The sequence below is a fragment of the Barbus barbus genome (genome assembly GCF_936440315.1).
Source record: "Barbus barbus genome assembly, chromosome: 27".
NCBI lineage: Eukaryota > Metazoa > Chordata > Actinopteri > Cypriniformes > Cyprinidae > Barbus > Barbus barbus.
In genome coordinates, this window is record NC_136755.1 from 21,747,552 (window position 1) to 21,771,951 (window position 24,400).

Here is a 24,400-nt window from a genome sequence, read left to right on the forward strand (position 1 = left end):
ACATCCACCCCCGTTTTTCATGAGGTGTGTTGCGGCAAGCAGTTTTTACATTTAGTACTTAAAACTCACTGGTGTATGTTAGTACGAATATATTTTTAATTACCTCCAAGTAATCCAGTGGCAATCAATATATAGTTGAATCTTACTATTAAACTGCTGGTTTCCTATGGCCAGATAAATAATGGTGACTTGACTTGACTATTAACTATTCATTAGATGGTACTAGTTTGTAAGTGAATATTTTTTTCTGGGAGTAAATAGTTTTTGTAGTAAAGACTGATTCACATTTCCAGTTTCACTTTTATGTATTTGTTAGAAGCTGATCCTTATTCCTCTGCTAGTCACTATTTTAGAGGTGATAAGTAGGCCTAACTATTCCAGTTTTACTAGTAAATGCTATACAATTTTTTTGTAAATTCATGCCTGTGGTTCAAATTTCAACTATTCTCTTGTAACTAGTATGTATCTCAATATCTGATACCCATTCCAGTTTTCCTAAGCTTGTTATTTAGATTTGTAACTCTTCAAAGTGCACTTGCACTTTTTTGTGCGTACCGGCACTTCTGACATGTTGCCGGTACTCAGAGTAAAATCGTCAGGGTCTGGGTGATTAGACTATATGATTAGAAATTATATAGAAACTATGTAAATCACACTACCCAAGCGGGATCACCTCTCATCTCGACCAATCACGTGAATGAGTCGGTCAAGCTTCATTGTGTGGTGCGCGAGAGCATGTCAGGGGAGGTGCGCGGAGTAGTAGAATGATAATTAATTATTGATTAGTATTATTACTAATTTGAATCAGTGCTTTATAACGAAAATCATATCTTAAAATGAAAAGAAGCAGGCTTTTGCAATCACATCATTTAAAACTGTAAACTCCTGGAAAGTCCAAGGATCCAGTGAACGAATTCAAACAGTAAGCTCAAAACAGCACTAATGCTGATTTTATCAGCGATTACGGAGAGAATAGTGACTTACATCCATATGTCAGTAAAATAATTTTTTTCAGCATATTTGGCTTAAAAGCAAACGTATTTTATAATGAATGCTGATTGTGCGGGGGTCAGAGATTTAGCGATTCTGAATGGATCCGTATATTAAAGATTTAGTGGTCTTTTTAATGTCTCCCTGTGGTCCTGCTTGGTATTGCAGCTTGACTTTTGCTAATTTGTATTGAAAACTTTTATTTAATTATTGATTGATTGATTGTGGCACTATACATACATTGTGAAGTGTTAAAAAGTACTTATTTATTTAATATAAATAAATAAATGGGGGGGGGGGGGTAGATACTAGTAGTAAAATAGAATAAATACATCCTGATGACATACCTGTGATTGGTTATTATCTGAGTTCCACATTTAAATGGATTATATTCACTACTAGGCTAGTTGTTTTAGCAGGATTAGTATAGGATCGACTGCTTACTAGAAATTTTGAGAAGTTAGCAAAAAGAGTTAGTGTAGATGAGTAGTGTTAAAATGGCTTGCCACATGCGGGCACTGCACTGACATGGTCAACACGAGCGTTTCCTCATTTCAGTACTAGCGCGTCCGCAGCGAACGGAGCTCAGGAGGACATACCTTCCGTCAAACAGACACGACGCGGCTTCATGACGGATCTATGCCAGGTACGTCCCATAATTCAACCGATTGTTCAGGTTACAGGGGATTTGACAAGGAATAGGCTCTTCTGAAATCAGGGAGATAAGAGAAAATAAAATGTGGACATATGTCGCAGTGCTTGATAGAAGTTACTAATACAAGGGAATGTACACTATTTTAATCGTTGCATCTTGATCGTGACACTTCAGGGCTTCCAATGTGCGGAGCTCAGAAACACTCGCAGTGGATTAAACAGACTCGACGCGCGAGAATGCGACACGAACAAGTTTCCACACTCAGGCTTCGGTCGTGTTCTGCACAGAGTGGACAGTGGACGTTCGATTTGGTTATACTGTATTTATTAAATTATGCTATTTCGTTTCATTTCACGTGAAATGTTCTGTTATTGCCACACCAAAGCAAAACGGAACAAAAGCAAAAACTGGCGGCTTAAACGTTCACTTTTATTCACATTTGCTTTTAAAATTTCCCAAGACTATACTGCTGTGTAAAAACCTTGTGCGAGCTTCAAAACTGGCAGTTGACTGCCACAGACTTTATTAATGAAATAACCAAGAAACACAGATTGTTGCATAACTAGTTAGTGATATCCAGGTGGTTAGCACCTAGAAATAAGTATCCTACCAGGGTTCTGGCTAGCAAACCTCCCAGGCCCTGAGGGTAACCAATTAGACCCGATCTTTCTTCTGGATTTAGGTTTTTTCAAAAAACAAGAAATGCTAGTTTATTTGTCCATATTTGGTTAAGAGCGCATAGATTTAGCTGAAAACTGCACTGGAAAGTAGGCGTTACTGACTGCATGTGTTTTTCCTCACATTGTAAAACAAGTTGTCAGGTAACCTAACATGTGATTTATATTATAACATCTGATTTACTGGTTTTATTCAAGTCAAAGCTGTATTTTAACAGTACTCACTCAGCCTTCAGGTTATATTGAGATTAAAAATTAGATCAAGTAGAAATTTTGCATATTACCAAAGCAAAGTATAGGAATACTGTATGTCAACATATTATATAGTATACGTTTTGTGTGTGTGCGCGCTCGCGTTTGCTGTGTATGTGTGTGCTGTGGTACATATATACAATATATATATATATATATATATATATATATATATATATATAGGTCTTGTCCATTATTGTCTTAGTCTTGTCTTTCCCCATGATTTTCTTACCATTTTTCTCTGTGACTTTGATCTTAATCAAGGATGTAATCATTATTTTGGGCGTTTTATGGCCGGACATCTGATCTTGATTCAGCAGGATGTTTTCTGGCTTTGGAATTGCTCTTTAAGTTGCTCTTCAAATTTCAGAAATCACACACTTAAACCCGCAGGCACAGTCACACATTTGACTCACATTTGGCTGAGTTTACAAAATAAAGTAGCTAATAAAGTAGCTAACATAAGGGGATAGAAGATATAGTCTATGTACTTGCTGAAATATTGCAGAATGCAGTGATGATGCAAAAATGACACAAACCCAAGCTGAAACTTAATTGTTGAGCATAGTTTTTACTGGATATGTGTAATTTGACACAGCTGAGTGAGTGTTGTTCCAATGAAGCAAAAGTGGGGGTTTTGTGTTGCAATGAAGGCTATTGTTCTGCTCTGTGGCTTTTTTCCTGGTATGTTACTGTAGGACAATGAAGTGAGATGGGTGGGGTGATATTTCGGAAAAGAACTGTTGATCGATACAGGCTTTCCATCTCTGTTCCGTTCCCTCTAAACACAGGCTTGGGCGGAGCTGGCAGGGCCAGGAGCTTGAGCTTGGGCAGAGCTTGCAGGGCAAGGAACTTGGGTGGAGCCGGCAGGGCAAGGAACTTGGGTGGAGCCGGCAGGGCAAGGAACTTGGGTGGAGCCGGCAGGGCAAGGAACTTGGGTGGAGCTGGCTGGGCAGGAAGAAAGGGCGGCTCTGGGACGGCCTCCTGTGTTGAGCAGTCATCTGATGAGCGGAGGGGCAGGGAGATGGGAACAAGAAGATGCCCATTGTTCTGCTGAGTCCTCTTTTGGCCAGTTCGTACTGTCAGGGTTGTGGGGTGAAGGGATGAGGTGTGGACTCAGTACTGCAGAGAATGGGCTTTTATTAATTATAAAAATAAACAAAACCAACCAAAACTACCCCGTAGGGGAAAAACAGGACAGCTCGCAGGCTTGGCAAGGCAGGACAGGACAGGATCAGGACAGGACAGGATCAGCACACGACAGGGGAACATACGACAACGAACTGGCACAGGACTGCAAACACAAGCAGATTATGAAGGGAGCAAATGAGGAGGGTAACAAGATAACACAGGTGGAACAAATTAACCAATAATCAGGAAACAAGGTGGGTGGGGTCAAGACATTTGACATGAGAGCACATGGCACATAGAACCAAACAAGACCAGCCATTTTCTCACACAAAACAAAAACACAAGCACATGGCCAGCAAAACAAAAATCACTAGCCATGTGTAAAACAGGACACGAACACGCAGCTAATGAGGAGACTTATAAGCCGCGTGTTCACACAAAACATGACAAACATGAAAGCACGCAGCCAGTGAAAAAATAAGCTGCGTGCAACACAGAACAAGACAAAACAAGAGAAAGCACGCAGCCGAAGAACGAGCTGCATGCAACAACACAACGAAAAAGCACTCGGCCGAAACTGAACCGCTCGCCGAACAAAACACACACACACAGAGGAGCGCACGGCCCGAGCGAACTCGAGACTGCACGCTCCTACAGCAAGAACAAACCTGGAGCATGAGTGTCCGAACCCGACACGAAACCAGAACTGAGCCTGAACAAGACAGGAGTGCCAGGATCTGAACACCACGCCCAAACATGAAACAGAGCACGCAGACGAGAGAGCGCGTGGCTCGAGCACACTTGAAGCCACCAGAAAACAAGACAAGAAGGGAGTGTCAGGGCTCCGTCACAAAACCATGAATAAACTAGACCGAAGTGACAGAACCCTGACACTGGTTGCTAGGGTGTTTTAGTTTGTTGCTCAGGCATTTCAGGGAGGTTGCAAGGGAAATGCTATGTGGTTGCTATGGTGTTTGGGGTGGTTGCTAAGGTTTTTTTGTTGTTGCCAGGGCATGCTGTTTGGTTGCTAGGGCTATATTGTAGCTAAGGTGCTCTGGGTTCTAGGACATTTCTATATGGTTGCTAGGGCATTGCTATATGGTTTCTAGGGTGTTCTCTGTGTTTGCTAGGGCATTGCTGGGTGGTTGCTAGTGTGTTCTAGTTGCTTGGGCATTGCTAGGTGGTTGCTAGGGTGTTCTGGATGCTAGGGCATTGCTATGTTGCTTGAACTTTCTTCAGTTAAACAAGGAGAAAACTGAAGTCATTGCATTTGGAACCAAAGATGAAGTTCTCAAGGTGAATGCATACCTTGACTCTAGGGGTCAAACAACTAAAAATCAAGTCAGAAATCTTGGGGTGATTCTGGAGACAGACCTTAGTTTCAGTAGTCATGTCAAAGCAGTAACTAAATCAGCATACTATCATCTCAAAAACATTGCAAGAATTAGATGTTTTGTTTCCAGTCAAGACTTGGAGAAACTTGTTCATGCCTTTATCACCAGCAGGGTGGATTACTGTAATGGTCTCCTCACCGGCCTTCCCAAGAAGACCATTAGACAACTGCAGCTCATCAAGAATGCTGCTACCAGGATTCTGACTAGAACCAGAAAATCTGAGCATATCACACCAGTCCTCAGGTCCTTACACTGGCTTCCAGTTACATTTAGGATTGATTTTAAAGTACTTTTACTTGTTTTTAAGTCACTCAATGGCCCAGGACCTAAATATATTGCTGATATGCTCACTGAATATATACCGAACAGACCACTCAGATCATTAGGATCGAGTCAGTTAGAAATACCAAGGGTTCACACAAAACAAGGGGAGTCTGCTTTTAGCTATTATGCGGCCCGCAGTTGGAACCAGCTTCCAGAAGAGATCAGATGTGCTAAAACATTAGCCACATTTAAATCAAGACTCAAAACTCATCTGTTTAACTGCATTTGTTGAATGAGCACTGTGCTATATGTCCGAACTGACTGCAATGAATTTTATGTATAATCATTTTCTTTAAATTTATTTTAAATCAATTTCTATATCATTTTAAAATTCCTTGTTTTTATTATTTTTATTTCCATGTTTTTACTGATTTTTAATGTCTATTTCACTTTCTTTTATGTAAAGCACTTTGAATTACCACTGTGTACGAAATGTGCTATATAAATAAACTTGCCTTGCCTTGCCTATGTGGTTGTTAGAATGTGTTCTTTGTGGTTTCTATGGCATTGGTTGCTAGGGTGTTCTGGTTGCTAGGGCATTGCTGGGTGGTTGCTAGGGTGTTATAGTTGCTAGGGCATTGCTAGTTGGTTGCTAGGGTGTTTGGGTTGCTAGGTGATTGCTAGGTGGTTTCTAGGGTATTCTGGGTGATTGCTAGGGTGTTTTTGTGGTTGCTAGGGCTATATTGAAGCTAGTGTGCTCTGAGCTTTTGTTGTTGCAAAGACATTATTGGTGGCTATGTTTTTATGTATTGCCAGGGGATTAATTTATAGTCGCTTTGGTCCTCTAAATGGTTGCTACGGTCTTCTGGGTTGTTGATATGGCATTGCAGGTGCATATTAGGATATTCTGGATGGTTGCTAGGGTGCTCTTTGTTTGTCAGGGCATTCCTATATGGTTGCAATGATATTTTGGTTTGTTGCTAGGACATTCTGGGTTGTTGCTAGGACATTTATGGGTGGTTGCCAGGGTGTTCTGTGTGGTTGCTAGGGCATTGTTAGGGTGTTCTTGATTGTTGTTGCCAGGGCTTTGTTGTATGGTTGTTAGGATGTTCAGGCAATGTTTTTAGGGCATTTCTAGGCTTGTTGCTAGTGTGATCAGGGTAGTTGTCAAGTGTAAAATTTGCTACTTCAGATCTAGAGTTTGTTTATTAAAATATAATAAATAATAATAGCAATGCTTAGTCTATGAGAGAGAGTCTACATTATTATTATTATTATTATTATTATTATAGTTTTGAATTAGTGTTTGCTCACCTGCAGACGCAACAGATTTGTCCAGCTTGTATACAAATCAGATAAATTGCCATTTGCAGTTGCCTTATTTTCCACATTCACAGCACATTTACATTATTTACATTGATTGCAATGCAATGTGAAATAATCCACCTTCAATATCACACCATTTAGATTTATATCTAACATTTTCTCCTCTGAAATGGATAAATGATAGATTATATGGGGGAACAGGCAGACAGATATGCCAAAACAAGACTTTGTTTGTCTTGTCACTCCATAAATAATCTTTCTCCTCCCAACTCCTCTTCATTAATTTTCTTATTAGTTCCTCCCATAGTGACAAAGTGCGTAAGCAATTGAAAACTAATTACACCACAACTCAGTGTGGGGAATGGACTCATTATTTAAGAATGCTTTAATATAATCACGGAAGGGTAACTGAGGTCTGGCAGTTTTCCACACTAGTCATGCTCTCTGTTGCACATTGTGACCTAATGGTTTGTCCACACTTGGCTAAAGTTTAAAGCACTGTCTTGTTTACATCTGTTTAAATTGCCAGAGAATTTAGTGCAACATTCTTTCTCATGTATGTAGTTCTGGCGTATCAGATGGGTTTGAATTCCAGATGTTTGCCCTTTGGGGACTCTTAAATGATTTCCAGACATCTATCCTTCTCTGTTCCCAGCTAGTATAATTGTGCTGTCAGAGCAGCCTTTAAAGTCATGAAATGCTTAATTAATGTAAATGATTATGCAAGTTTAGTTCAATTCTGAAAGAAAAGTATTCCGTTTGTTTGGAGAAATAGGCCACTTACAACCATCCTGTGTTTTATAGGTGTGGACTTAATGCTAACCCCAGTATGAGCACTATACAGTAGCCCATATCTTTCCTTTGGACATTGACAGACAGAGGACACCGAAGAGACCGAGAGAGACAGCAGCATGGCTGTCTTCAAGCTGGATAATGTTGAAGACCTTTATGAGATTGGAAATGTTTTGGGAAGGTAAAGAGATGCACAGCTGTTTTTTATCTGTTTTATTCTTTTTACTGAAAAAAAAGATGCATCAGATGACAGTATCATGGTATATACTATTGTCCAAAAGTTTGGATCATTGAGATTATTATTTCTTTTTTTAAAATAAATGTATACTTTAATTAAGTCTATAATTTTAATGGTAGGTTTATTTGAACAGTGAGAGACAGAAAAACAACAATAACAAAAAGCTATAAATTGATTTGTATTTTAATGAGTCAAATAAGTATTTGATCCCCTATCAATCAGCAAGATTTCTGGCTCACAGGTGTCTTTTATACAGGTAAGGAGCTGAGATTAGGAGCACTCTCTTAACACTAGAACGGGGTAAATTTTGCATTATATAAATACATGCATTATATACCTGATTTAGCGGTTATCAGTTTCATAAATAAAGTAAAAATTACTAAAAGAAGGCGGTTTATGGAAGTTAGGTATTAGTAACACTAAATGCCACGAGTGATGGAGAGTCTGATGGTTAAGTTATGCATCTTGGGTCGATTTAGCATCTGACGGCTCATCTGACAGTGATCCAGATTATATTTAGACGTTTTAGCCTAAGGTTACTCATAATTGGTCAACCTTTTGTTTTATTATTTCATTTTTGTCTTGCCATATCGTTTATTGTTCGCTACTGTGTTGCTATTTATTCTAGTCTGGCCGTTTCCTGAATAAAAAAAAATTAAAAATCCGATCTATGATGTAATGAATAAAACATTTTTTTTTTTATTACCCGAAGTTTATTGGTGTTGTTCTCTTATTCAAATTATAAATGATATAACTAAATTAATAATTGGGCCTAAGTGAAGCTGTGCACTTGAATTTGTCATAGCATCATCCTACAGTGTGGTGAATTATTATTGCTCATTATTGTCTATTAACATTATTGTCTAGTAAATCATATTAATAAATAATAAGTAATTTAAATAACATGGGTTATCCTAATATATTGATTAATGACATTGTATTATAATATTACACCACCCAAATATTTACTACCTTCTAATTTTAGTTGTCAGAGCAGGCTTTTTTTTTATCTTATTTTTAGCTTGGTAAGAAGGTGACAACAGTTGGTGCGATTATTTGCAAATGGAAGAAGCACAAAATAACTGTCAATCTCCCTCGGTCTGGGGCTCCATGCAAGATCTCACCTCGCGGAGTTTTAATGATCATGAGAACGGTGAGGAATCAGCCCAGAACTACACGAGAGGATCTTGTCAATGATCTCAAGGCAGCTGGGACCATAGTCACCAATAAAACAATTGGTAACACACTATACCGTGAAGGACTGAAATCCTGCAGCGCCCGCAATGTCCCCCTGCTCAAGAAAGCACATACACAGGCCCGTCTGAAGTTTGGCAATGATTCAGAGAAGAACTGGGTGAAAGTGTTGTGGTCAGATGAGACCAAAAGCCAGCTCTTTGGCATCAACTCAACTCGCCGTGTTTGGAGGAGGAGGAGGAGGAGGAATGCTGCCTATGACCCCAAGAACACCGTCCAACATGGAGGTGCAAACATTATGCTTTGGGGGTGTTTTTCTGCTAAGGGGACAGGACAACTGCACCGCATCAAAGGGACGATGGACGGGGCCATGTCTCCAGACCTTAATCCCACAGAAAATCTGTGGAGGGAGCTGAAGGTTCGAGTTGCCAAACGTCAGCCTCGAAACCTTAATGACTTGGGAGAGGATCTGCAAAGAGGAGTGGGACAAAATCCCTCCTGAGATGTGTGCAAACCTGGTGGCCAACTGCAAGAAACGTCTGACCACCAAGTACTAAGTCATGTTTTGCGAAGGAGTCAAATACTTATTTCACTCATTAAAATTCAAATCAATTAAATTTTTTGAAATGCGTTTTTCTGGATTTTTTTGTTGTTACTCTGTCTCTCACTGTTCAAATAAACCTACCATTAAAATTATAGACTGATCATTTCTTTGTCAGTGGGCAAACATACAAAATCATCAGGGGATCAAATAATTTTTTTCCCCCACTATTTACTAAATATTCTTTTAGGTTCACTATACATTCATTGTACTGTATATTTGATTAGCAATTTTGACCCTTTTTAGGAACACAGTTGAATACCTAGTTCTTATCTTAAGCCATATCTCCATTCATTCTGTCAATTGCTATCCTAGTGGTCATTTCGGGCAGGTGCGTGAGGTGCGGGAACGGGCCACTGGTGTTCTGTGGGCGGGGAAGTTCCTGAAGCTGAAGAAAGGTGCAGGAAGCAGGCTGGGCCTGGAGAAGAAGAGTGTGGAGAAGGAGGTGGAGATCCTACAGTGTCTTCAGCATCAAAACATTATGTCTCTCAAAGATGTTTTTGAGAGCAGGGCAGAGGTGGTCCTCATCGTTGAGCTGTGAGTATGTGTTTGTTTTTTAAATACATAAAAAATAATATGGAGTAAACACACCTGAGAGATTGTGTTCAATAAAGGAAGGATGATTCTGTATTGAAAATAACAGAAAGTTATAAAATGATTAATATCACCATGCGAAATGTCCATCGTATTTCACCTAAAAATAAAAGGTAAAAAAATATATTTTGCCTGACCTCTTTTTAAATTATAATTTTTTTCATGACAGTTTAACAAATTTTACTCCCAAATTCACATTGCAGCATTTATTCAATTTAATTACAGTTGCACTTTTCAATTTAAATGCTATATTTAATTGAAAAAAATTGCATTACATGAGAATAAGAGTTTTTCATTGTTCTTTGATCTATTGTTCATTCTTCTTTCTTGTCGATCTTATCTTTTTTGTATATAGCATAAAGGGTGGCGAGCTCTTTGATTTCATCGCTGAGAAAGAAAACCTCACAGAGACGGACGCTATTGAGTTCATGAAGCAGATTCTGGAAGGTGTCAGCTACATGCACCAAAAAAACGTTTCCCATTTTGATCTGAAGGTAGGCAGGAAGCCTATTTTTATGTTAGCCTCCATCAAGTCAAAAAACCGAACCAATTAACCACATGCACATTTTCAAATGACCTTCGAAAGTAAATTTTAACTCTGTGTAGCAAACATGTCACTTCCTATAAAGATTTCAAAATGGTAATGAGGAAATAGACTGTATACCTTTCTCACCCAAGCTGTCACCTCTGACCAAAATGAATTTGACACTTCGAGCACAACAATATTTATTCAGACATATATTTTGATTGCATTCACATTGTGAAAATCCCTTAAATGCTCTACATTTATTAGATATTTAAATATCTGTAATATTTATTTACATCTGTGTCATCAAACCTCACTGAGCTTCTGAAAGAAACCTTACCTACACAGGTTTAAAAAATGTACAACCTAATAAACTAAACACATAATTTACAATAGAAATAAATAAACTTGTGTTGTGTATAAGGCAAAAGGCATGTTCTTATCTTCCTTCTTGTTCTTCAGCCGGAAAATATCATGTTGTCAGACAAACACGCTCCCAATCCAGACATCAAGATCATTGATTTCGGCATGGCTCATCGCTTCATTCAAGGAGAAGAGTATAAGAGTTTAGGTGGAACCCCTCAGTATATTGGTGAGTGGTTCAGTCTGTGTGGTTTTGAGTTCAAGTGAATGTGTTCATTTAAAGGCTATAAACCTACGCAAATATACAAATGAAGACCTGAATGCTTGTCCAATACCTATTGAAGTCGGAATTTAAGAAGATAAAACGTTTTTTATGCTCAACCAAGGCTGCATTCATTTCCTCCAAAATACAGTAAAAACTGTGTTATTGTGAAATATTTTTCCAATTTTAAGGAACTGTTTTCTATTTAAATCTATTTTATAATGTATTTTATTCCTGTGATGCAAAGCTGAGTTTTCAGCATCATAACTCCAGTCTTCAGTGTCACATGATCCTTCAGAAATTATTTTGATATTATATTAATTGCTGCTCAAGAAACATTTCTTATTATTAACAATGTTATAAACAGTTATACTGCTTTTTTTCAGAATTCTTTGATGAATAAAAAGTTCTAAAGAATAGAATGAATTTCAAATAGATTTGTGACAGTATGAAAGTCTTTACTGTCACTTTGATCAATTTAATGCATCCTTTCTGAATAAAAGTTATAAATTCTGTAAAAATATCAAATCTTATTGACGGTATTGTATACTTAAAGGGAGAGTTTACACAAAAATTGAAATTCTGTCATTCTGCTCCAGACCTGTAAGACACAAATTAAGATATTTTTGATGAAATCCAAGAGCGCAAATAAAACAAAATAAAGACTTTATTCAACAATTTCATCTCTTCCGTGTTAGTTTCCGCCGACATTCACGACAGTACCACGACACGTGTGTGTATTCCTCTGCTCGTAAACAAAATATTTTAATTTGTGTTCTGAAGATGAACGAAGGTCTTATGGGTTTAGAACAACATGAGGGTAGTTAATTAATGACAGAATTTTCATTTTTGGATGAACTGTCCCTTCAACGTTCATACGTGGTGGTAACAAACCTCTGTACTCAAGGGAGGCGATAGAGTTACCTTCAAATTTCTGGACTGTTAAACCGGTTTTGTTATTATTTAAGCAGCTAATAATAAATGTGTCAACAGTTGATTGTGTGCTTTTATATTTACTGACTGATAATAATAGTGCCTGCATTTACATACCTGTGTACAGTATGTTTTGTGAAGTGTGTGCATCTGCTCGAGTGTGTGTTTGACTCTACACCTGCTTCTGTCTCAGCGTGCATTATGTTCCTGCCTTTGGCAATATGCACAATTTTTATTTCTAGCTGTCTCCATGGAGACTAACTTCAGATGAAATGGCAGAGCTGCATAAGTTCAGCTGAAAATTGAGTGGACAGGAACAGAAATAACTATTGTGAGATCACACATGTAATGTCACTGCTGATGTACTGCAGAAATGTCCTTGAGTCATTTAACAGCTCATCAATTCATTTAACCTAACGGAAACATAGTGAAATGTGACATACACACACACACACACTATCCAGCTACACTTATCAGTGTTCTTTTAAATACTGACCTTGACAGAATGCAGATGCACACATATTTTGTCTGTGTGGCCTGAAACTGTGTACTTCACTAGACTAGAGACTAATATTATTTTTTACAACCAATATCAATAGGGATCATTTTTAATGCAAAACAGAATTAGTTTTAGTTCTGATTTTGAGCTGATTATTAGTTGTTATGATATAAATATATAATTATTAAGAAATAAAAAAAGATTAAGATATTTTTTTTCCTGTAAATATAGTTATACCCTGCTGAATAAATGTAAATGTACAGAGAAAAATGTGAATATTGGTTTTTAGACAAACCAAGTATTATTTCTCCATGAGACTAGGCAGAAGTAGTATGCTACTTGATATTAAGCAGACCCTCTTGTTCAAAGTGACTAGCACTTTACTTATCACGAGGACGTCCTTTGTGAACAACTTGAGCTTGAGTGTTTTTCTAAGCACATCTGGTGATTGGCTGAATTGTGATTTCAGTAACACTCCAGTTTCTGAGTCAGCCCTACTTTTAGACGAACCTTTATAGCTGCCAAAATCCTCAATAATTAAACTATCACCACCACTTTGTCATTTAAAACACATTTTCATTTGATAGACGAACGGGTTTGTCCACTTTGAAGGGATAGTTAACCCAAAAAATAAAATGTCCTCATTTACTCACTCTCATATTGTTCCAAACATTTTGTGTTTGTTAAACTATTTCTTTGTGTGGTTTTCAGTCAAATAAGTGACTGGAGATTAACAGGAGATGCCTTCATGCCTAGTTTGTTTGCAAGTCAGCTACTTTAAATCATCCCCTGCTGGGTTTGTATCAAATTAAACTGAAGCTTTGTTCGTATGAAACTCAGTGGGGAACAGAGCACAGTCTACTGTGGTTCATGTGAGGACATGAGCATGTGCTGCTGGTCTCAAAGAATGCACTTAATGGTGTCATTTTGTCAGTTTGACTTCTCGAATATGTCTGTTTCTGTCCGGCCAAAGCTCTCTGAAACATTGATTAATGCAATAAAATGAGTTCGGAGCGCTGTTGCTACTAAAAAAATGCTGAAGAATTTAGGCGAGCCAACAGAAGAGTTGGAGATTTTTACTTTTACTTGACTTAAGCCTTTGTTTCTCTCCATCTGTTTCAGCCCCTGAGATTATCAACTACGAGCCTCTCGGTACAGCAGCAGATATGTGGTAAGGCTTACCAACTTAAATTAGCAACACAAACACTCATACATACATGGAAATATAGTGTTAGAGTGCATAAGGGAGTTTACAGGCATGTTCAGACTTGATTTGTCTTTCTCCGACATCTCCAGGTGCTCATTAAACAGTGTGTATCTGTCTCAGCGTGTATATGTATTTTTACTTCATTATATGCAACTGAATATGGGTGTCAAGTGCGAAACATTGTCAGAAGGCAAACTATTTTGGCTTTTGACAAAAACCAGTAGCTATCATCTGCTGCGCCGAAGACAACAACTCATGTCTGGTTAGCATAATGTTAGCATAACACGTGTTTCGGTTTACATCTCATTCGTTCCTGAAGCCCAGCTGGTACAGCATGGCACAAACAAAGCAGAGGTCATGGGTTCGATTTCCAGAGAACACTGATAAAAATGTGAAAATTTAAGTGAGTCACTTAGGAAAAAAATCATATGTTAAATAAATAAATATGAATTTCTATATCAAAATGTAAACCTTTCGAATTATATTTTGGAATTATATATTTTTAAATAATATCTATGTTTTTTTTTTTATAAAATATTGTATTTAAAATAGTTTACAATAGTTTGTCAAATATTTGTACTTTTTTTGCATGTTAAATTGCTTAGAATTCTATATACCAGTTTTAAGATTCAGTTAATGATGATTAATCGTGTTCTTGTGATGTTTTTCAGGAGCATTGGTGTCATTGCCTACATTCTGTAAGTAATCTTCCATTGTTATTAATCATATGATAGCACTCCTGACAGTCAAATCCTTTATGAATCAGTCTGCAACCCAAAATGCTGCTCCAAATATTCAGATTTTAACTGGGACATAAATTACTTCTGAAATAAAGCCTCTCTGTTAGACAAGCAATGTGCTTTTTCAAGTTTATAGGTCAGGTCCTGTGGGATGAGATCAGTCATGTCAGAAATAACGTACACCAGATATGGAGTAGATAACCAACAGACAGACCAGTAATAGCCTTTATCTTCACACAGGGATAAAGCAGTTGATCTTAATGGTGGTGTGCATATTTTTTAAAGGTTAACATATTTTTTAGTATCCTAGATTACTGTGAAGAGAGATTGCAGGAAAAATACATGTAGAAACTCTTGGAAGCTATGAAAGTAAAGACATTTCTTATCCATGTATATTTATGCCATCAGTTTGAGCGGCCTGTCACCGTTTCAAGGTGACACAGATGAAGAGACGCTGAGGAACATCGTGGCAATGAACTATGAGTTTGAGCCTCACTGCTTCAGCCAAACTAGCAACATGGCTAAAGATTTCATCCAGAAACTACTAGTTAAAGACCAGAGGTAACAACAATCAGATTCATTATATTAGAATAATTGGGATTATAAATTGGTTTTGAGTAGGGGAAAGTTTCCCAAATCATTTAAAAAGATGTTTTTTATTTTTTATCTTATTTAATATTGATTCATGATTTTGTTTGTACATTTTAATACTGTACTTTTTAAAAATATATTTTTTTATCAAAGATTGAAAGATTCCCTGCTTTGAGGGAATAATATCAACAGTATTTCAGATTCAAGCTGCTATTTCAATTTAATCTTTAACTGTCTAATCTAACTTTTGCCTAATGAATAATTTATAAAGGTTAAATATTTTTATACTACTTTTGTGCATTTGTATTTAGTGAAAGAATGACAGCAGAAGAGTGTCTCGTTCACATCTGGATTAAGGTGAGAAGCGTGAACTCGCCCGTTTCCTCATATTACATTTTATGATGTAATTATTTTTCATTTGACCTTGATCGTTTCAGTAACTGTTTTCCGCATCCATTTCTCTCTCTTAGCCTCTCAATAGAACTCAAATAGCCAAGAGAAACCGCTCCTCCATCAACATGAAGAACTTTAAGAAGTTCAACGCGAGGAGGAAATGGAAGGTTGGTATTCGTGTCACTGCTGTTGGTTTTTTTTTTACATGGTCAGAGAAGCCTGCTGTTGGCTGGAGTGTGTAAACTCATTACCCACAGACCAACTTTTTCTGTCACTACCTGTGTGTCTCACTGCATGCTTTGTCTTTTATGTTTTTTTGTCTCCCTCCGTCATTCTCTGTCCCTCCTGTAGTATTAATGAACATCTAGTTTTGCAATTTTTGTCATATCAGCCTCTCATTTCTGCATTCAGTGCCTTTTTACATTTAATCAGCAGCTGCTTTTATATAATGTGATGATACATGCTCTTTTTATTCGCTGTGGTCTCACTGTCTCTTAAAGGGATAGTTCACCAAAAAATCTGTTATTTATTCCTTTGCAAGAATTTTAACTTAGAGTTGTGACACAGGACTGCAAAATTACTCAACTGTTCCTTTAAGTGTCTGAACCGGTTGCTAACACTACCTTAGCTGACTCAAATGACTCACTTCTCTAAACTAACAGACCTATGAGTAAAGAGAGACACCTGCTGTTCAGTAGAGTCACACTGAGTCATTATGTAACTCTGTCATGATGCCCTTTTGTTGCTCTTTTTCTGTCTGGATTGTGATGAATATTTTGTACAGATAGGCTGTAATATTTCTTAACTATTAACTAACTAGTTGTTTTTCTCACCAAACAGATGTCCTTTAACATGGTTTCGGCTTGTAACCGGTTTTCTCGACTGCAGTTACTGTGTAAGGCCCGCGGTCAACAAGAACTGGTATGAATAAGATTCTTTCTCATTCCTGTAATGAGAAGCACAGGGTAAATGTGCTTAATTGTTAAAAACAATGCAATGCGTCTTGACTTTTCCTGTTTTTTCCTAATCAGAGAGACTGTGAGAGCGATCAGGAGGACACTGGCACAAAACCTGCCTCTCTCTTACGCAGACGTCTTAGTAGCAGTTCATAAATCTTACCGACAGAGGGAGTCACAAACCACAAGTATCTCCCTGTAACGAGGCGGCAGTGCTCATTCAACCTGCAGTACTTTTACTGTCAACAGGGGAGAAACAGGCCGTAATCCAAAGGATTTCTTTCCCTACCCAAAGGCCTTGAACCTCAGTGCATGCAATTGCCCAACCACCAGCTGCGTATCCAGTTACAGTGGATGACGACATCTGAAAGAAGGATGGGGTCATGAGATCATTGTGGTTTTCTATGTTAATATGCAAGTGTGTTCATAGAGTTCTACCTCTGATAGAATGAGTGTGATGCTTCTACCTGACGTGCTGTTGACAGGAGGGTCAGGTGTCTTGAAGGATGTTCCTACAACATTATGTTTTTCTTAAACTAATAGTTTTTTTTATTTTTTCAGATTTATTTCAGTGGGATATATACATGCTATACACACTACTGTTCAAAAGTTTGGGCAGGTTTTTTTTTTTAAAGAAATGAATACTTTCGTTCAGCAAGGTTGCATTAGATACAAAAAATCTATTTTAAATAAATGCCATTTTTTTCTACAAAGATAGCACACAACTGTTTTCAATACTGATGTTTAATGAGCAGCAAATCAGCAGATTAGAATGATTTCTGAAGGATCATGTGACGCTGAAGTCTGGAGTAATGGATGCTGAAAGATTAGAGAGATTAAAACATTTTACCAACCCCAAAGTTTTTGAATAGTAGTGTTTAAATATTTAACTTGAATATATTAAAGCCCCGTTTATACTCGGTACTAACATCTAGCTCAAATACATTTTAGCAGCTTGTAATAGGAGTTCAAAGGATAAAATGTTAAAAATGTTCAAATTTATAAATTACATTTTTTTTTTTTTAAATGCATATTATTTAGAAATACACTGAGTAGGCAGTCTTTTTACATTACACTACAAATGCAACACGGTCACATGCATTTATGACTACCTCTGAATGTTGTTTGAGTGAAGTGATCACGAAACATTTTGAACCCCATTTAGTACTGACGACATATGATTAAAACAGCCAGAACGGATCTTAAAACCAGGTGTAAACGGGGTCATAATTGAATGTACTTCAACAAAAACAAGCAACCCAAATTATAAGGGAGGACTTTTGGGCTGAGTGCCTTAAAATACATATTTTCTCAAAAACATGATCTAGACCAATGCAAGTTCTGTCTTGTATTAAACTACCAGAGGCCAAACCTTATTCCCTTTATTGATACCATAGTGAGATTGAACCAGTTGCCTTTTTCTCTGTATCGCTGAATAGTAGTTGAAATATTAAAAGAGTGCGAGTTTAATATCTAGTAGGCATCTTCATTATGGTAATCTCTGAACAACAATGGTATTCATTTATGACATATATATACGGCTGTTATAAATCATATTTGACATGCAAAGCAATTAACAGTTTTACAACTTATGGATTTTCCTCATCGAGTTTAATCAACAGAGATTTCATATGAAGAGCCACTTTAAATGTACTTGAATGGTGTCATGCAGTGTAGAGCTTTATGAAATGCTGCTTGAATTATTCTGGACACTAATTGTTGCCTTTACTTTCAGAGTCTCAAGAAACTATATTAATTTAAACTAGTCTTTTTCAAAAGCTACTGGTCTTCCTTGTAGATTTAAAATCACTGTTTAGTTTGAGAAGTCTTCCAATATCCAGACATTACAACATTTTACCCTCTTGCCTATAGAACTTGTAATGTGAATTTCGCACAAATTAATATGATATATTCTTGTCATGATATATTTTGTATACTATACCTGCCTTGCAAGAATGTTACTGTGTCTTCTGTTATGTAACGTTTGCCTGAGGGTTGTAATTCCTGTAATATTATGTAGGCCTAAAATCACAATTTAATGTATCAAATATTTCAACAGACCACTGCTTGTATCAATATCATTTTTTGTTTTTATTATGTTTATTTATGTTTTTAAATGCAGCATGTCATGAGTGAGATTTCTGCTGAACGAGTCTTTGTGTCAAGTTTTCTTATGCATTATTTGTCTCATTTGCATCTGTGTATTTGTGAACAGTGATTTTGTGTGTGTGTGTGCATGTTTTTTTATATTTTGATACTATTAGTTATGAAAAAAAAGCAATGTGGTGCATGCGGTTTTTCCTATACAGTTTGTTAGTTTAATGTGTGTCCTTGGTTTGTTTGATACTGCTTGGTGTAAATTAAAAGCAGTTTGTCCTTCAATATGTCTAATCAATTTTGTTTTAACGTATCAACATTTTGATTTACAATCATCATGGAAAGCCTGGAAATATCAGGGAATTTCAAGAGTGTGATGTCCAGAGCAAGAAAATCAATTAATAAACTGACAAGACAAAAAATTAATAATAAACCTATGTAGGTCTTCACAAATGTTTGAAAAAGTCATGAAAATTCATTGGTCAAACAATGTAGGAACCCTGACATAAGCCCGGTTGCTAACCAATTATTAGATAGGCCTAGATATTCTTCATTAATCCCAAATAAATTTTCCTTCACTGTCTTAAACACACACGTGGAGTGTGCTGTCTAAATTATATGGCTATAAATGCAGTCCCACAGAAGTACACCTGGGCCTGTGGTGTCGTCACCAATGTGGGCGTGGCGACGCTGGTCAGAGCAGAGGCCGCGAGAGCGAGCGGACGAGCGCATGATGATGTTTGTCCGGTAATATCGAGAGTGAAAACGTCTCGGAAACCACCTGGTCTACGTCGCTAAGATAAACACACCACCAAGAGGATTTTTTAAATGTTTTTGAAGACAAAGTAAACCTCGAGGAGCGTCTGTCTGGATGAAATTGACAGAAAGGCGTTAGGATATAATATAAACATAACATCACAGCGGACAGGTAAGTTACTAAAAGTTATTACATACTGTTTTTATTAAGTGGGAACACATATTAAAAAAAAAATGAAGAGAAAAAGAAAGATGCTATCTAATACCGGTTAAGTCTTTTAACAAGTGCCATTACTTGTTCAACGACTTTATAAGGTGAATAAACGGACAAGAAAATGTACATTTCCTGCATTATACAGTGTTTTTTTTTGTGTGTGTTTTTTTCAGGAGTCTTTCAAAAATGCAAAATGTTAAAATGTTTAATCATCCCATATGTTGTTAAATACTTAATTGTGCGTGTTCGTGTGTGCGCGTTGCCGTTTCTGTATTCATTCAGTAAACAAAGACAGCAGTTTAGAGTAAAGAAAAGGATTAGGAGCAGGAAATGCTATTTGGATGCTGAGAATGTGTGCTAGAGAAAGCTCTTTGTGTCTGGCCCTATATCTGTAATCTCCAGGGGCCCCTGTGCTACCTGAGACCTTTGTGTGAGGGCCCTGGTGGTTTTCTTACCTATGGAGTTCTGTTTAAAAACATGACTTCATGGAGAGAGAAAAGAGTGAGAGAATGAGCAAAGAGGATTGAACCAGGGAAAGCAGAGGTTCGGGGTGAAACTGACACAGAAAAGATCATAGTAAATAGGATCAGGATCTTTTGCGGTGGAGACGGGGAAAAGTGACAGATGAATGTATAACATCAAAGAGACAAACATGGGTCCGTTTATATAGCATTAAATAATATATAGGCATCTTAAATGAGTGTTCAAATATAGCCTATAAAAATACTAAATTAGTAATTGTAGATAAACATTATTTATATTGTAATAATTAGGCCTAATTTAAATATTTGTATTTATTAAAATGATATATTTTTACAGTTTACTGTTATTATTCTTTTTTTTTTTTATAAATGAAAAAAATACTGATACTGACCTATAAATAGCAATGAAATGGCATATATGGCAATAATAAAATAGGAAAACATTAAACAGAGGTCAGCGAATCCAGTGAATGTGTGTGGCCTGAGTCTCAAGTGTGTTTACGGCACAGTTGTTGTTGTTAACTGTGTCATTACGTGGGGGGGTGCCATAGAAGGCAATGTGTCGTAAACAGGTAATCTCTCATTATTTCATGCTGCAAATATGATAGGAATGCTTTCTTGGAACACTGTAACTTTAAAACAGTTCCATTTCATTCTGCTGACCTAAAGATCAGAGATTCTCAGGAACAGTTGATCTGATTGCAAATGCATTGATTTCTTACAAAGAAGCTTTTGAAGCGAGGTCATTCCCTGCATTCAAGTGTCATTTCTTTTGATCTTTTGACCTTTTAGAGTTTCTTGGTCTAATGATTTTACAATGATTCTTCAGATTATTTAAATATGATCTACTGTATATAGTTGAGAACTTGAAGTGCTTTTCATCAGTTAATCTTGAGTTGATCAAAGTCTGCAGTAACAGGAAACCTCTTAACCTCAGCAAACAGAGATCTAGTCATTAGTAAGAGCCGTTCAGCATGCTAAAGAGTTCTGTGTTAGTCAGAACCCCCCTCTGAGAATACATGTGGCCTTCTTCACAGCGAATAAGAAAAGGAAGAGGGGATAAGTAGAATTGGAGTGACAAACTGGAGGGGGTGGAGGGCTATGTTTATAGTCACTTGGTGACTGACAGCACACAAGGTGGCGAGAGGGGTAGACATCTTGGGAGTGAGAGGGCGCAAGGAAAATGAAAGGAACAAGGTTCTTCTAAACTATTTTGCCCCCTCTTTGATATTAAAGATAAAATGTGTATTTAAAATGACAGTCCACCCAAAAATGAAAATTCTGTTATCTACTCAACCTCATGTCTTTCCAAATTTTATGACTTTCTTTTTTCTGTGGAACACACAAGAAGATATTTTAAAGAATGTTGATGACCAAACAGCTATGGATACCATTGACTTTCATATGAACAAAACTAAACAAAACCTGAAACTGCTTGATTACCAACATTCTTCAACATATCTTTTGTGTTCCACGGAAGAAAGAAAGTCATACAGGTTTGAAATGACATGAGGGTTAGAATTTTTATTTTTGGCTGGACTATCCCTTTAAATAATACTTTATCTTTGATATTAACAGCAGAGGTTTGCAATGACATGAGGGTGAATAAATGATGAGAGAAATTTAATTTTTGGGTGGACTATCCCTTTAAAATAGAGCAGTGTGAACATTCTTTCAGAAGAAAGAAAGCCATACAGGTTTGAAACGACATGAGAGTGAGTACAAAATTACAATTAGATTTTTCCTGGTGAACTGTTGCTTTAAAATGTAAGGTACATTGGCTTATTTGATGGCCCTGCAGATCACAAAATGAGTTCTGCAGTACAATTCAGAGGCTCCACTGAAATGTCAAAAGTGCATTTGCCTCAGTTTTGGATGCTATTCCAGTTGCTAATGGTGATAACTTTCAGGTGAGTCATGAACTGAATGTAGTTTGCCAGTGATGCACCTGCAATCACCACACACACTAACACATGCGTATGCATACACACTCGCACGCAGCTGCCGACCTGTAGTTCACCCTGACTCATTGTACACTGTACTTTCTCCTATTGTCCGGCATGTTTGCTCTTTGGGAGAGGGACCCAGTGTGAACATGACATCAGTGGATTATGAAAGAAGGGAGGGGAATATGATAACATAGGCTGTAAGAAAATCACAGGACATTTAAAAGAAAGCTTGGAAAGAAAATTGTTGCCTTTCAGCCATCACAAAAATGTTGCGTGATTCTTAGAGAGTAATGAACAATACATGCTTTGTTTTACTAGATGCAGGTTTTACTTTGCATGTAGGTGTCTTACTTGTGAACTTAAAATAATGAATTGAAATAATGCGTCATCTTCTTCTAATAATAATAATAATAATAATTTAATTTTGTGATGGCAAAGCTGTATTTTCAGCAGCCATTACTCCAGTCTTCAGTGTCACACGATCCTTCAGAAATCATTCTGTGATCATTTTGTTTAGGATAATTTTAGTGTTTTTTGATCAAATTAAAGCATCCTTTCTGAATAATTAAATTTTTTAGGAGAAATTTTTTTTTATAATATAGCCAAATGTTTTTGTCATCAAATCCCCGCAACCCTAATTACATCTAAATTTATAATGGTTAGCAATATAAGCTAAAAGCATTCAACCAACATGCAATGTGGCATAACCAGTGATATTTGAGGCAAATATTTGTTTATTTGACCAAAGGCAGATAGACTGAAGTATTCAGGAAACCTGACTGAAAACAGTCATTATTCTTTCAGCCATGCCATTGCAGTGCTAGCAGTGCAGAAATCACACACTTCACTTTTAAAGACATCAGATATGTTCAGTAATAAAAATCCATGGTCCACTTCCACGCCTCTGTTGAGCAATGAATCAGGAGGTAATTTGATCTATCCATTGTTTGGGGCTAGACTCTAAAGTTAGGGTGGAGATAGAGAGTAGGTGGAAAAGGGGCGAGTGTACGCAAGAAAGAATAAATGTATCAGCGAGAGGACTAGAAAAGAGGCCCAGGAGCAGTGGAGGAGTGAAAGACTAAGAAGGAGGGGTCGGATGGTGTATAAAAGACAGAAAGTTGCTGTTCTCGTGTGTCTGGGGGAAAAAAGCGCTGGCTGCCTTCATGGTGACATAATGTGATCATGGTATTATCAGTAATCTTGTGATGATCTTGTGGAATTTTAAAAGCTATGACATCTGTGTCGAGCAGATGTACACGTCCAAAATAATGCCACACCTACCAAAGGTGAAAATTTAGCAGCCAAAATATCAAAACTGTATTTTCCATTATTTTTATTAATAAATATGTATTTGTTCCTATGAGAAATGTAATTATTAGTGATTTTGTCCTTGCATATTTGTGACTCGTGTACTGGAGAAAAAAAAAATAAAAATAAAACTTTAGGCATCCTGGATAAACCAGATTTTCCACTAACATTTTCTTCTGTTATCTTGAATCAGATTTTTTAATCAGATCACATGTTTATTCAATGCATCAGTTGATCCATTTCACAAAATACATGAATCAACTTGATTTGGTTCATGAGTTGAACTTATTGACTCAGTGTTCCAGTTTCAGTGGAACTGCCCAGAAGATTGTCTGTAAATGATGACTTTAATATAGTCCACAAGTTGTATGGACCTCTTTTAAGATGCTTTGGTGCTTTTGTTTCCTTTTTGAAGTTTGGCACATAAAGTCCTTTGATTTAGAACAACATGAGTTTGAATAAATGACAGGATGTCTTTTAAAAAAATGGCATTAGACAGTAGAAACATACTGTGTAAGATTCATGTTTGATAAGCATTATATACAGTGCAATGAAACAAAACACTGAACTTTGACCTCTTTGATCGCTACAGTCCCAACCTCTACATTCTCCTTTCTACAGTCCATCCACTTTCTCTCATTGTACATGCTTGCACACAAAGGTGTGGAACAGGTGGTAACGGCCTTATCTCGGCCTGTTGGCAGGCTGTGTCTTTGTGACGTGTGCATTCATAGACAAATCATTTGCAGAGCATTACTCACTTTTAGTATTTGCTGAATACTAGAGAGAGACAGGAATACTAGAGAGAGACAGAAGCCGTTTTACTGGAGAGGAATTGGTTTTATATGTGTGCTTCACAATGCATTCCTATTACAATAGGAATAAAGAAAAGGATGGAAGCGGAACCACTCCAGACAATTTCAAAACAGTGTTATCCAATAAGCGATAACCATAGAGACCAAGGGGAAGAAAGGAGGAGGGAGGTAAAACGAGAGATAAACAGACTCTTGAAGTGA

General features: G+C 37.1%; 2 protein-coding genes across 2 annotated transcripts in view; both read left to right on the forward strand.

Annotated features, from left to right (window-relative positions):
* Window positions 1-1,546: 1,546 nt before the first annotated feature.
* On the forward strand, window positions 1,547-18,959 carry LOC306847359 (death-associated protein kinase 2-like). Its single transcript, XM_079381270.1, has 12 exons — window positions 1,547-1,636; window positions 7,494-7,662; window positions 9,830-10,051; window positions 10,464-10,602; window positions 11,097-11,226; window positions 13,814-13,862; window positions 14,570-14,596; window positions 15,047-15,199; window positions 15,541-15,586; window positions 15,700-15,789; window positions 16,463-16,543; window positions 16,654-18,959. The coding sequence occupies exons 2-12, from the start codon at window positions 7,601-7,603 to the stop codon at window positions 16,732-16,734; spliced, it is 1,080 nt and encodes a 359-aa protein (XP_079237396.1). The 5' UTR covers window positions 1,547-1,636; window positions 7,494-7,600; the 3' UTR covers window positions 16,735-18,959.
* A 405-nt stretch (window positions 18,960-19,364) lies between these two features.
* LOC306847689 (rho guanine nucleotide exchange factor 2-like) overlaps window positions 19,365-24,400 on the forward strand; it is a 51,685-nt gene continuing 46,649 nt past the window's right edge. The window contains exon 1 of the mRNA XM_079381793.1: window positions 19,365-19,603. The gene's annotated coding sequence lies outside the window, so the exon portion shown is untranslated. The remainder of the gene's footprint in view (window positions 19,604-24,400) is intronic.

What these genes read in the sequence shown, in the direction of transcription:
- LOC306847359 (XM_079381270.1), top strand. Translation starts at nt 7,601, where the DNA reads ATGGCTGTCTTCAAGCTGGATAATGTTGAAGACCTTTATGAGATTGGA. An exon ending in ATTGGAAATGTTTTGGGAAG is followed by an intron (nt 7,663 to 9,829) that starts GTAAAGAGATGC and finishes TTGCTATCCTAG; the next exon opens with TGGTCATTTCGGGCAGGTGC. An exon ending in TTTCCCATTTTGATCTGAAG is followed by an intron (nt 10,603 to 11,096) that starts GTAGGCAGGAAG and finishes CTTGTTCTTCAG; the next exon opens with CCGGAAAATATCATGTTGTC.